The sequence below is a fragment of the Empidonax traillii genome, unplaced genomic scaffold (assembly GCF_003031625.1).
Source record: "Empidonax traillii isolate 1590-97213 ecotype Southwest subspecies unplaced genomic scaffold, ASM303162v1 scaffold242:size1152717, whole genome shotgun sequence".
Classification (NCBI taxonomy): domain Eukaryota; kingdom Metazoa; phylum Chordata; class Aves; order Passeriformes; family Tyrannidae; genus Empidonax; species Empidonax traillii.
The window spans coordinates 1,137,373-1,151,329 of NW_020955435.1; the positions used below are offsets into that span (position 1 = coordinate 1,137,373).

The window sequence follows — 13,957 nt, forward strand, 5'->3', positions numbered from 1 at the left end:
GTTTCAGATCTAGTTAAGTAGCAGCAGATACGTGTAGCTAATCACCTGAATATGCAACATGCTGCAACAACCTCATTTATGACACATTATCCAATGTACACCAGAGATTAAAAAGGAGACTGAAGCTGTCCCCGAACCAAACTCCTGCCTTCTGACCTTCAGCCACAGAGGAAATGTTCCAGAATCCCCTGCACAATCCTTCCTTCCCCATGACTCCAAGTGTCCCCTTTTGCCATGACACCTCTTATAAAAATATAAAATAAAGCTTTTGAACTGCCAACCAAGTTCTGTTCCCTTGAGCACCATCTCCTTCCTTACAGAGCTTCACACATTGTTCACCTGTACCCACCTATAAATAGGAAATTCCTAGAGGCAAGGATATTTCTAAGGGACTATCTACCAGCAGCAATTACCTTCTGAATCTACTCTTACTTCAACCAAAAATTAATAATTCATCAAATAGACTTAGTATTAAAAAACTATAAATCTACATGGATTTCTTTTTTTAAAGAAATGGGCAATGGAATAACAAAGAAAAATTGTGTTAGAGTTCCTGCTGAGCAAAAGAACAGAACATCTTTCTGTTCTTTTGGATGCCAACCACAAACAGAACATCCAGCCACTTGCTCTACCTGTAGACCTGAGTTGGCCACTGCTTCTCTTCTACCACTGCATTCCTTAAACCACATGGCAAAGGGACATCAGAATGAACATGAGGGGAAAACCAGCTAAGGATAAATGGAAAAACATGAAGCAGAAGGGAGGAAAGGGGTCTGTGGTTTATGGTGAGTCCTTAAGGGCCAGGTGAATTATGGGGACGTGTAGTTTTCCTCCTTCCAGTTTTCACCTCCTTCATTCTCCCATCCTCCTTTTTCCCTAAACCTGAACACCACTTGTCAATACTACACTACTCTGTCTGCCTGAGCTACACACACCCAGTCCAGGGAGTCCTCCCTGCAAATTCCTTAACTGGAGATCTGAAACTCCAAATTCAGTTGCAGAAAATGGCACTGCTCTGTGCCCCCCCTGAGCTGCTGAACACCGTGTTCTCAAGGACGAGTCTCCAGCCTCCAGCCATCTGTTGCAACGTTTGGCCATCCACTGGTCTTAGGCCAAGCCACCTGACACAAAGAATAATCACCCTTTGAAACCTGCTGCTTCTACTAAATACAACTCTGGAACTTACCTTGAGCATCAGAAAGCAGATTTGTGAACGTTCCCTCTCCAGAAAATATCTCAGCAATGCCAATATCTCTTAGGCAGCTTGCCAGTTTTATGTTTTATTTGTAAAATTAAAAACAGTTCTGCTTTTTCTGTTTCTCAGGTCTCCTTCTATTTCTGACATTAGACAGCTTGTTAAATGGCAGTAGCCTGGGTACTTACTGTGAAAATAATGTCCTTGATCTAACAATGAACTTGAAAACATATTCCAGTGCTTTCAGAGTTCTTAGGATAGGCTCACATTGCTCCCCTCTGCTGGAAGTATCCAGGTATGTCTTCAGAACAGTCATTAATTTCCTGAAGTTAAAAAACCATTTTTTAAATAATATTTTCTTTTTTATTATTTTTTTTTAAATTAACTTCTTTAACTTGTTTGCCCACTCTAAGTAAATGTTCATGCTCAGTCAAGCACACACCCCAAGAAGCACTGCAAGTATTTTTGCATTTATATTGCACAAATTCTGTCAGTGTAAACAGCCAATTCTTAACTGCACAAACAAGAAAGAAATGTGAAATCTCCAAACAGCAGCATGACTTGACACAATCCTGGAAACACTTTTATACAAGTTTGTAATAAACATGCAGAAGGTAACACAATATATTACTTCTGCCTACCTCCACCAAGCAGTGAATAAACACCACTGCATGCTCTGAATTAACTGCATGTAAATATTACAGCATTCCAGCAAACAGTAATATTTGCTTCTTTATTTTATTTAAACGCTTCGTACTTTGTATTCAAAAGCAACTTTTTGCTCAACGCACAACCTGCCACAAAATGCAAAACTTCACCTGAAACTAAGGCTCTTAATTTAGAGTTCTAGAATCATCTTAAATGATTAAACCAACATTAATGATGTAATCTTGACCTTAATGCCGCTGTAAGAACTAAGATTTGGGTGACTGGGGGTTTTTTTCCCCCCACTACAAAAATGGAAGTTCACTATCCCCTACCCTAAACAAACAAAACCAAACTCCCTCTCTCTCTGTGCAACTAATACATATCCCCAGCCTAACTGTGATTTCAGCCTCTCAGCCTTCTGGGCATTACATTCATTGTGTGTCTTTCCATTTCCTCCTTTTTATATCTTCTCTGAGCTGTAACCAAGTTTATCCTATTTGTATTTAGGGGCAGCTGACTGCAGGTCCCTCGGTGGTCAATGTTAAATCCTCCCAGAACTCCATAAAAGCCAGGACAAAGGGATGAATAAATAGGAGCTGAATAAATACAGAATTCCAACACTTTGGCCAACAGACCATAGCATAATATGGTTATAATATGTCTGGGACACAGTATTTCCTTCCTAACAAGGAATTAGGCCACCTTCAGCTACTTGTTTATTTAATAAATGTTTCTCGAAATAGAGTAAATCTTCCATGATGTGCTTGGAACCAATAATGCCAAGAAAACTCCTGATGTGGGGAACAATCCTAAACATCATTATTTTTCCTGTACTACCTTGATTAAATCAGCAGCAACTCCCAGCCAGGCAAGTCTGAGAAATATTTGATGCAAATAAGGCTGTTCTGAGAGGTTCTGTACCCATCCTGCTCTTCCTTCACTGTAGTATTAATCTACACATTAAATGACATGTGCTAATTACGTATGGAGTGGGAGGGGATTAAAGAAGGACATGCAGTTTGCCCTTGAGCTTTCTGAGCCCAATAATGCAACTTGAACTTCCCTGGAATGTGAGGAAGGGCTGGCTCTGCTCTGCTGCCTTTCAACTCCAGCAAATTCCTGTCCAAGTGCATGACTTGTGTGACATTTGCTGTTGAGTTAGAACATGCCAATTCAGCACAGGACTCGAAGATATCCTCAGCTATTCCAAACCTGCAGCTCAAGTCTTCCATGCACTATTCATATCCCAAATTCAAGTTCTGCTTCAATCTGCCACCCCATTAAGCTGCCAGAACAAAACTTCAGGTAGATTATAAAACCACATCCGTCCTGTTGGAGCACTTCCCCAAGATCAGCACTAACTGAAGATGTTCCCTTCCTTCATAATTCAGCCACTTTATCCTACAATCATCTGCAAAACCCTTTTCTAAACAAAGTAGGAGTCCAGGATTAAATTTACTGTATAACATGTCTCCATGATTTTTACCCTCTTCCATGAATCCATGTCTTCCTCTCTGGGCATTATCTGGAAGCTCCAAAAATTAAAAAAATACACATAAAAAACCCCACCACAAGCATGTCTACCTGCCCACTGGCATGACCATGTAACAAATGATAAAACTCCATTTCACATCAGAGCACATAACAAATACCAAAATTCCACTTCACTGCACTGAAACCCTCCTGGTGCAACATCAGATTGAAATGCATAGGAAGACTTGACAGTTCCCAAAGAATTTTTTTTCCCCCTTGAGTTTGCTTGATGTTAAAAAAAAAAAACATGGAAACCTCTGTAAATGGGTTAAGAACATCCTCAAGTCCTCATGTAAGGTTTTTCAGCTCAAGGCCGAGGATATGATGGGAGAGGCTTTGCATTAAAGTATCTTCTGATAAACTTGACAGGATACAGGTGAAGTGCTCAGACACAGCAAAATCCAGACCACAGAATTCAGTGCCAAAGAATCATTTCACCAACAAATGCCAAGGAACCATTTAACCCCAAATCACTTGCTATTTGTTCAATAATTCCAGTTATAATCACACGTGTCTCAGAGGCAGGTTCGTTTCCAGATAAGCAAACAGCAACATCCAAACAGCAGTCACCATTAATTACATCAGATAAGTCACAAACAGGATTTACTTTCTTTAATGTGGTGTTGGAGGTTTAGGAAAAAGAAAAAGAAGGGAAAACAAACTTACTTGTATGCCAGTGTTGCACTAAAATGCTGTTGGATATAGGCTTCCAAAACAGTGTTAAAGTGCTGGAACTTACGGTCTGCAATGAGCCCAATGATGTAGATCTAAACAGACAAGGACAGAATTAGCTACAGTCACATTTCAAATGTAAATGTTAGCCCTCTGAAATATTTCTGATAATTCACTGTTTAAGAGTTTTTAAAGAAACTTGATTTTCAGTCAATTAGTAATATTCCATCTGCTCTGCAGTGATTTAAAGACTAATTCCCTGAAATGAGCCACTTGATTGCTCATTCAAACTTCTAAAGTTCTTTACTTTGACAAATGAAATCCTTGGTGCTGATTCTTACCAGTGCATCAAAGACAAGGATGTCGTACTCATTACTGTGGGAATGTTCCATCATGATGTTAAACAGGGCATCCAGCGTGTCTTGGAGAAACTGAAGAACAACAAGAAAGGACAAACTGGTGACCAATTCAACTTGAAAACCTCACAAGTCATTTTTCAGAGAGTAGACTTGGTTTCTCTCAAATTAGAATTTTAATACCTTTACTAAAACACCACTTTAATTCAGTAAACACTTCCAGGGATTTAGGCTCTAGTTTCTTTAATTTTAAGAACCTACATCCTCAGACACATGAGCAATCAATAATACATGCTTAGCTCAAAGCTTATGGAAAAGCTAAAAATATTATATAAATGACATAACTCTCTAAAACTGCGTTCCTCCTTCCTTAGTGACACAGATTAGTAGTTGCTATTTTCACATATACATGATGATTAAAAAAAAAAACTCTTCATGCTTCTGTGGTCTGATTCAAAGCCTGCTTTAAATCAAAGGAAAGTATCCCAGTGACTTGGGACACAAATCCTTGGTTAAAAAAAAATCTACCCCTTTTTTTTTTTTTTTTTAAAGTTCTCTTTCCTTTTCTCCAGAGGCATCTAATGCTTATACTTAAGGATACAAATGTAATAGTGTCTTCCATTTTCCAAAATATTAACAAAGTTTTTTTCACATTATACTCATTAAAGTGCTTCACTGGGTACATAAAACATCTTGGTTTTAATATCAACACGTAAATTAACAGTAAGAACTACAAAGAAAGCAGTAGGAATTGTTTGTGATGTTTCAGATAGACAAAACCAACCAGCTGAACAGAGACTGTAGAAAATATTTTTACCATTATTGCCTTTATCTCCTATCAAGTTTATTTATAAAATTTTCTGCACATGTTCAAAAGTCGTCCCATCACATACATGTATCTGCCTAAGGCAGCAATGTTCAAAAATAATATTCTTGGGATTGAATTTTCCATTCAGGCACAAAATTTCCAGCTGAATAACAGAAAGCAGAAAAGCATCCTAATAAATTAATTACCAGTCAAAGCAGACAAGTTTTGGTAATAATCTTGCAAATCCCCACAGCCCATAGCCAGTACCAGAGGTACTTGAGAATAATAAGTAGGAAAAAGCTGGACAGCACTGAATAATCCTGTCCAGGTGTTTGCAGCTTTGCTCCCTCTACTGCAAAGCTTTGCTCGTGCCCTTCACAAACTCTCCCTGCCAAAGGCACTGAACTGCATGGCAATCAGAAACCAAAGTGTATCCATCAGGCTTTTTCACTTCCAGCGTTTGCTGTAACTGAGCCTCCAGTTTCGTTTTCTTTTTGAAACTATTTACCGTTTACTTGGCCGGGGCATGGAGGGACACAGAGAATAACTGTTACTGGAATAAGTGTTTAAAGATATACCTTCACAACTTCCTCTCCATCCACAATCTTCAGCTTCTCCAGGTTCTCCTGAAGCAGCTCCGGCTTCATCCGCCACTTCAAGAGACCCAGCAGGCCCACTGAAGGAAAACAGGTGGACAGGCATTAAACTGAAAGTGATTCATGAACTGGTGCAAAAGTCTTCTCTCTAAACTACCTGCTTAGAAGATACCCACCATTCTGAGTCAGCTTGGTAGAGCAAACAAGGGTTGAAATGTAAAATGCATCCCTGGAGCTCACCGAGAGCCCCCCCACCACACTCGAGCTCCTGGCCAAGGTTGCTCCTTTGTTTTCCACGTGCTGACGTGTAGAAGGTAATGTCAGATAAGCACCAGCATCCTCCATTTTTTTACTGTCCCCCTGAAAAACAACATACCAGCCATTACGTGCTGCAAGCCACTGGATTTAAAATAAGGCTTATTGGGTGTTTTCTGGAGGAGTAAACAAAAATCTCTGTTTCTGTGAACTTCACTAAAGGATCCTCAAGTCCCAGTGAGGCTCCTGCTGTTAGTCAGAAAAAAAGGCTGCAGTGAACAGGCAGGGAAAATACTTCCCTGCAATCATACAGGTCTGTGTTTTAAGGTGCACTGAGGGACTGTGAGGGGTGACATCACTGGCAGAGCAAAAGCAAGAGCCAATCTCTCCTTGAAATGTCAATACCTATGGAACACAATAGACTATTGAGTATCACCTTGAGGACTGGACCTTTAATATAAAAGATTAAGGCATGGTAAGATTGAATTATAAATCAGACAATACACTGCAGTAACTAAGTGACAAATATCACACTCTTTGTGCTTTTCAGTAGGATGAACGGTACAGAACCAGAGAGCCAACAAGGTATTTTTCCCTCCTCTGTTTCATCAAGTTCTGTGACACAAACCCTCACATATTTTCTGTGTCTCAACTTATTATTCCCCAGACAGGAAAGTAATAGGCCAAGGCAATAAAAATCATGTTCCTCACTGTTTGCAGAACTGAGTTTTGCTTTAACAAAACTATTCTAGAAAATTTCCCTGACTAGTTTGAGCTGTCAGATAAAGCTACAAGCCCGTGACAGATATGACTCCACTGCAGACCTTTAGTCTACATTTGTGCACAAACAAGGAGTTACAAAACCAAAAATCTAGAAACCTATTTTAAAGCCTTAGGGTTTTATCTGATTCAGTGACCACAGATGTACAGTTCCTGCTTCCTATCAACACAAGAGGTAAAGTTAAAAATTGACTATAAGAGACTTAGACAAGAGGCAAAATCCTTATGCAGCAAACCAGAAAAAAATGACTAACATTTCTGATGGTATCAAGCTTGCCATAGAAGTACTTCTCAGAATTTCTGGAACCAAAAGAAACTCTTGACTTCCGTTTTTTTTGAGACAATTTAGACAGACAATGGGGAAAATACTTGAAATTTTGATCCAAAAGTCTCTCAAAAAGATCCAATGCCTGAAGGCATTAAAAATAAAGTACACTCTTTAAAACTGGCAGTTTTCAAATGACTTGTTTTGAGAGGACAGACGTATGACTGCTTTAAACACTTACAGCTTACAATTACTGCTTTTAATACTAGAATAGGCAAACATATGTCAGAAAATCTGTCTATTTTTCACAACCATAAACTAGGTCAACTCTGTTTAGCATTTCTCATCCATGCTGTCACTTTAGAAAAAATTACTGGGCTGATGCAGAAACGAATTAGGTGGAATTTCATAACCAACATTAACCACCCTGTCATATGTGATAGTTATTTTCCTTCCAGTCTCAGTATTTATCAATTTTCAATGAAGAGAAGATAAATAACTACATACTGCCATCAATCTTTTTTTGGATTACCTAGGCAACTTGATTTAGTTGGATGCATCTTGCTACTGATATTACAGCAAACTAGCTGACTCAAAAGGGCCCTGAGAAGTTTCTTCTGTATTGGGAGTGATTTCTGGTTCTCTGTTCCTGCTAAACACCATTCTCCAAGGTGGAGGGGAACCCAAACCAAGGTCTAGAAACATCTATTTGCTCGCTTCAGCTCACAAAGCCAAAGGTGCTGCTTGTGTCCCACCAGGGCCAGTCAAAACTGTTCTCCACACCCAAAATCAATCTCCTGAAGCTTTTACTTTTGTACCCCCTACACAGAGCAGTTTCAAACAACCAATTCCCTAACACTGCATTCCCAGATTATTCATGGGACCAAGATCTCAAACAAACCAAACAATTCCCTCCCTTCAGCAAGAGCAATGGCACCCACCCAGGTGCTGAGCTTCAAAGTAACTTTCTCTGTAGTGCAGGTGGCCAAACCCAAAAATATCAGTTAAAAAAGTTCTAAGAGTAACCATCTCTAATTGCTCTTCAATACTTTCTAACTGAAATTCAGAGCAACATTTACTGAACATGGGAGGAGTTACACCATTTTTTTTTCCAGAGGAAAAATATGTTATCTTTGATAGGATAATAAAATCGATGTATCACTAAGTAAATACACAAAGCAGTCAAAAAAGTGAAAAAAAAAAAAAAAAAAAAACAAGGAAAAAAAAAAAGGTGCGTTGTGAGGGAAAAAAAAGAATAAATTTGGGCCAATACCTTTAGGACTAACAGATCATGGATGCCATCCTGCAGGGTTGTTCCATCCTCCTTCATTAGTCTTATGTAAGCCATGGCAAAATTCTTTTCTCCTTTATCTTTGGCTGCAAAGCAGAGAAAGGCTCTCAGTTGGCTGCTCACCAGTGAATTTAAGTTCACTACAGTAAAAATTCCCTACTTACACTCTTGAGTCGACCTGTGCCTGAACATGAAGCGCAGGTGAATCCTCTGCATGTCCTCGATGGGCACTGCTACCTTTTGTGAAATCAGAAAATAACAGGTAGGAAGGACCTGTTAGACTTTGCTCGAAGTATAACACACCAAGGACATGAAGCACAGGACACAGCTGATGCACACAGGTGCTGGGGTGCTAGAAAATAAGCCCACTGCAAGTTTTACCCCCTTAACCACAGAATTATCCAGCTGCACTGCGCAACTGTCACATTTCTCATACAAAAATTGACGACTAGTTTAATAACCAAGCAAAAAAGGTATGAAAATTCTAGTAAAATAAATAGACTTTTTTATTATTAAATTTAGCATCAAAGCCTTGAGTGAAATCACAGCAACTCTCCAGTGCCTTAGTGCAGCAACTTTAGGGCAAACACACAACACAAAAAGGCCAACTATGTAGGAAAAAGCATGAACTTCCCTGTTATCAGGTTTGTAGTTCTGAACTTTCATGATTTGCACCGTTTTGTGTCCATTCATAACTTCCCTTTACAAATCTCACTACATAACACTCCTCCATGTTAACTACACTTTTCAACAGGATCTCCTGCAATTGGTTCTGTGCCCAAGTCTGAATTACAGAATAATTTTCAAAAGGAACAAGTACAGTAAGCAATAAACAGAATGAGTCAATGTTTTCAAAACAACAAATTAGCTTCTGTTGGAAATTACACTTCCATACCCTCTCTTTGCTGCACAATCACAGCAACACACCTTTAGGTAATAATTGCAGAACTTGTCATACATGGTTATTTTGTCTGAAAAAAAATTATCCTTGCTAGGAAGTCTCACACAGGCTTTATAAGAACCATTTCTTGCAGCTTCTGGGCGTTTTTCAACCATAGAAATTAAAACTTGATTAGATAATTATTAGTGTGCCCTTAAAGAAAACGAACACAGTTTTTTTTCTCTCTAAAACCATAAGAGGGGGTGGGTGGGGCATTTCCTTTTGGGTTTTGGTTTGGCCCTGTTTGTTTGTTTGTTTCTTAATTGAAGATCCTCATCTCCGTTGTTAAACAAATGCAATATTTCACCTTTTGACGAGCCCCGTTAGGACACGAGGCTATCTGAGATGATCTCATTTGTTCTGCTGAACAGAATCTCAACATCATTTTCTAGGCCAAATTTCAGGGCTCGGTGATCGCGTGTCTCTAATAACTGATGTATGACTAAGGCTCCTTCCTTCAGCTGAATCAGGGCCAAGATGTTCTTTAGAAAAAGCTGATGCCGTGCAACCTTTCTGCCTGAGATACCCTGAAGTGAAAAGAGTGAGAAGTGTCCCAGCCGTACCTTCAGCGTCTCCATCCAACGCGGCTGTTTGACCTGATAATAAACAACTGATCGGAACTCGCTCACGGGCTTGTCCCCCGCGCCCAGACAGACGGCGTTCTGACAAAAAGAGGGGGGAAAACAACGCTTAGTGCCTCGTTAATTTGTGGGGGGTTTTTGTAGCTTGAGCAAAACTGAAGAACCACAGAAAAGAGCCTCCCCTCGGGAGTCCCGAGCTGGGAATCCCCACCCGGCTCTGGGATGTGGCTTCAACGCAGCGACCGTGCCAAGCCCAGGCTCAGGATCAGGCTAAGCATCAGTCCAGGCTCAGGATCAGGCTAAGCATCAGTCCAGGCTCAGGATCAGGCTAAGCATCAGTCCAGGCTCAGGCTCAGGATCAGGCTAAGCATCAGTCCAGGTTCAGGCTCAGGATCAGGTTAAGCATCAGTCCAGGCTCAGGATCAGGCTAAGCATCAGTCCAGGATCAGGCTCAGCCCAGCCCAACCCAACCCAGCCCGAGCTCTTCTTCATCCTGCCCTCCCAGCAGCTTTGAATTTAGATACGGCCTCCTTTAAAATTAAATAGCAATGACAGCACCAACAGAGGGGAAGCGTTGATGTGAACATAGAGCATTTTCCAAGCCTCTGAACAGAAAGGAAATAAACATTTCCCCTGATCTGTGGGCAGGGCCAGTGTAATTGCATTTTGCTGGGGTCACACGGCAGACTCTAAGCAGAGCGGTGTGAGGAACAACACAATAGATTTGATTTCTCCAACTGATGAAATTAAGTAACCAAGACATCATCTCAGTTAGTTCAAGAAACACACAGAGGGGGGAAAAAAAAAATCTAGCTTCATTATTCCATTATTTTTCTCCATTTACTTTAAAATACTCTATTCCAGTAGAATCTCAGCAGTGCTTGGCTGCCACCAGAGCTGCCTTCCAAACTGAACATTATAGAGGCACAGACAGTAAACACTTTGATTTTTCCCACTCTCTAAAGACTATCAGAACTAAGACCCAAGTTAAAGGTTTGGTCAAGCTCAAAATTTGTGGTAACCTAGGAATTTAGTTTTTTTCAGTGACTCTGTGAACTCACTTGGCCTGCATCTGCCTGGGCTGGCTGACCTGTAATGCTGATCACTGGAGCAGCAAGATCCCTGACACCTCACCAGGCATCAGAGCTGAGCCTGAAGTGCATGAAGGAAGCAAACAATCTCAGAAGGCTGCTTCAAACACCAGGGTGCCCTGCGAGCAGCAGGGTGTGATGCCGATACCTGGAGCTGATTTGTACTGTCTGGTCACAGTGATTTAACAGCAGAAAGCTGAGTCTCATCTGCCTGAGCAGAGATTGTTCAAGGGTTATGCACCCACTTGTTTGGATGTCTCCCGTGCATTCACTTGCACAACAGTAAAACCAAAGCTGGTTCTGCAACTGGAACTATTTTGGTACCTGAACAGAGCCAGTTTGCTGTGTAGTGACCTCCTCTCTGGATAATGGGAAACACTGAAATTAATATCAATTCATGGGTTTGAAAGTTTATTGGTTGGGAGTTTTTTAGGTGCTAAAAGGGAAAACCAATTACTTGATTTATTACTTGCATTCAACAACATTTCAATTAAGTCCTCAACACGTTGCTTGAACATGTCTAAGGCACTTGACCCACAGAAAGCTGATGTGGTGTTACAGCTCACAGACCATGTGGCAAATCCACTTTCTCTTCCTATTCGCAGAACTGAACATACAGAATAGGGGAATGCAGGATTTAATGCATTGTAATAGGTTAATTTCTTTAAGGAATACTTTGGTGTGCATGAATTTTAAGCATATTAACTGTGATTAGACAGAATACAGAACAGAGTTAACTTGTGTGCATGCAAGCCATGGTTGGGGGCTGCCTTAGGTACAAGCAGGTGTTTTGCAATCAGGGTTCCAATTTGTGTGGACCTTAAGCATTACGTGGGTTTGGGATTTTCTTCACTCAAGCTTTAAAGTTGCACTTTAGGTCACAAAAACATTTCTGCAAGTTGTGAACCACGGTGAGTTTCTCCATCTTTATTTTGTCTCAGGAAGTGTCATTATGATTTCATCCTCACCATCACAACAACACAAAACTCAGAAAATGAAAGGTCAAAAATCCCCCTGAATGCCAAACTGGTGACAAACCCTGAGGAAAAGAAAAGCTCTTCAAAATGGGAATAGACAAGCAAAAAGACAATGTAAACATTTATGTTACTTGTGTGATTGTTGCCACTTAATTCATTATTTGCCACGTACTTAATTCAAGGGACAATGACACAAATCCTGGCATGAATCAAGGATTTGTTATTAGCAGAAACGGGACTTCTAACATTTTAATGTGCAAGTTGAATTCCTCTGGGAATTTCCACAAGAAAAACCCCAGAGTAAGAATGCAGTAATTGTCAGAATCAGCATTTGTTCCTTGGCACAGCTTAAATAGGTCATTCAATGTTATTCCTTGTTACAGTTTTATGGAAGACATTTATAGGGCTTTAATAGATAGATCATTTTAAACAACATAAAACTTGTCTGTCACAAGCTGACACAAGTAAGGGAACAGCAAGTCTTTGAATAATGGTATTTTATAAAAATGTATAAGTTAGTTATGTCTCACTTCAAAAATGCAACTCATGTTTCTGTATGTTTTTCATACAGAAAAAAAAAGAAGAAAACTTACTGGCAACGTTTTTCCTTCTTCATCACAGACACACATTATCACTTCCACATTCCTCTGAGTTGTTTTATTGTATTTATCAAAATCTCCATACAGCAGTGTAATATATATGTCATTTCTTATATCTCCTAAAAAACAAATCAAAAGGTTAAAAATCAATTAAAATGCTGTGAGGGCAAAGGAGCAACCGAACTTCCCACAAGTATCTCAGTTTTCTTGCAGCGAAACAGATAAAAATGTATTCTTTTCCATCTGAACTTATTTTTTCAGTTCTTGTTCTTAGCTAAAGGGAAACTACGATGTAATGACGAACGAGACAATAAGGAGCTCTCGGAGGGACTCGAAGCAATTCTCGTCCTGCCCCGACACCTGCTGGTGAGGTGGTGGATGCTCCATTAGGAACTTTCCCCAAATTCACAGCTCTTCTTCTAGAGGGAGCTTCGGGTTTTAATTTTCTCCTGTCAACGAATTCGTATGACCTTAAAAAGTATCGAAATTTTACTGAGGTTGGGAGGGAAAGGTTTAAGTTGTTGGTTTGTTTTGTTTCTTTTAAAAAAAAAAAAAAAAAAATATAAGCACTGCAGGGACAGGGATTACAGTTGGAAAATATCTTGCCATAAATAAAAAAAAAATAGATTGTAAATTCATATCTTTACTCTTATCAAAAGAAAATGATAGGTTACAATAAAAACAAGGTTAATTAAAAATTCAAGTGACTTGAAGGACAAGAAAACAATGTACAAGGAGACAGAATTATCCCTCACTGTCTTGATTTCATTTCTTTCTGTTTTAGTACTAAGAAATATTTTCTGAGGATTTCACTGTTTTATATAAGCCTCTAATATTGGAACAATACTTACTCACAGGAGCAAGTAAAGCTGCAGCTGCTGCTCATTAAAACAGGGAATGACAGGAAAAAAATCCCTTCCTATTCCAGAATAAAGCACCTCCTACCTGGCATGATGATTTCAGGGAATCCCAGCTTTCTAGCAACAACTGTGGTTCTGTCTACCAGGTGTGGGTAGTCCTTTCTAGCCTGAATCACATCTCCAACAAGCATTTTCACAGTCACCCAGACACCTATTAAGAGCAAAAAAAAAAAAAAAAAAAAAAAAAAAAAAAAAAAAAAAAAAAAAAAAAAAAAAAAAAAAAAAAAAAAAGAGGGGAAAGATTACATTTCTGGTAGGCAAAAAAAAAATAATCTGTCTTCAAAAATTATTTCCTCTTCCACCCAGCAAAGCAGGGATAAGAATTAACTTTCCCCACTTCCTGCAGATGAAACTAAAAGCTCTGTAATCCAAAACTGTCTCTAATAATTTAAACAGCCCCTAAGATTCTGCAACAAACTCCTGATTCTTCACTTCCAGCTCTGAAGTTGC

At 39.5% G+C, this 13,957-nt stretch overlaps 1 protein-coding gene across 1 annotated transcript in view; it reads right to left on the reverse strand.

Annotated features, from left to right (window-relative positions):
* The window catches only part of LOC114059793 (dedicator of cytokinesis protein 2-like), a 142,467-nt gene extending 128,813 nt beyond the window's left edge, over positions 1 to 13,654 (reverse strand). The window contains exons 1-10 of the mRNA XM_027888641.1: positions 13,533 to 13,654; positions 12,582 to 12,706; positions 9,903 to 10,001; positions 8,564 to 8,636; positions 8,382 to 8,485; positions 5,985 to 6,168; positions 5,791 to 5,888; positions 4,390 to 4,479; positions 4,043 to 4,143; positions 1,384 to 1,518 (exon numbers count right to left, since the gene is read on the reverse strand). Coding sequence (XP_027744442.1) covers positions 1,384 to 1,518; positions 4,043 to 4,143; positions 4,390 to 4,479; positions 5,791 to 5,888; positions 5,985 to 6,168; positions 8,382 to 8,485; positions 8,564 to 8,636; positions 9,903 to 10,001; positions 12,582 to 12,706; positions 13,533 to 13,638 — 1,115 coding nt within the window. The 5' untranslated portion in view covers positions 13,639 to 13,654. The remainder of the gene's footprint in view (positions 1 to 1,383; positions 1,519 to 4,042; positions 4,144 to 4,389; positions 4,480 to 5,790; positions 5,889 to 5,984; positions 6,169 to 8,381; positions 8,486 to 8,563; positions 8,637 to 9,902; positions 10,002 to 12,581; positions 12,707 to 13,532) is intronic.
* Between the last annotated feature and the right edge of the window lie 303 nt (positions 13,655 to 13,957).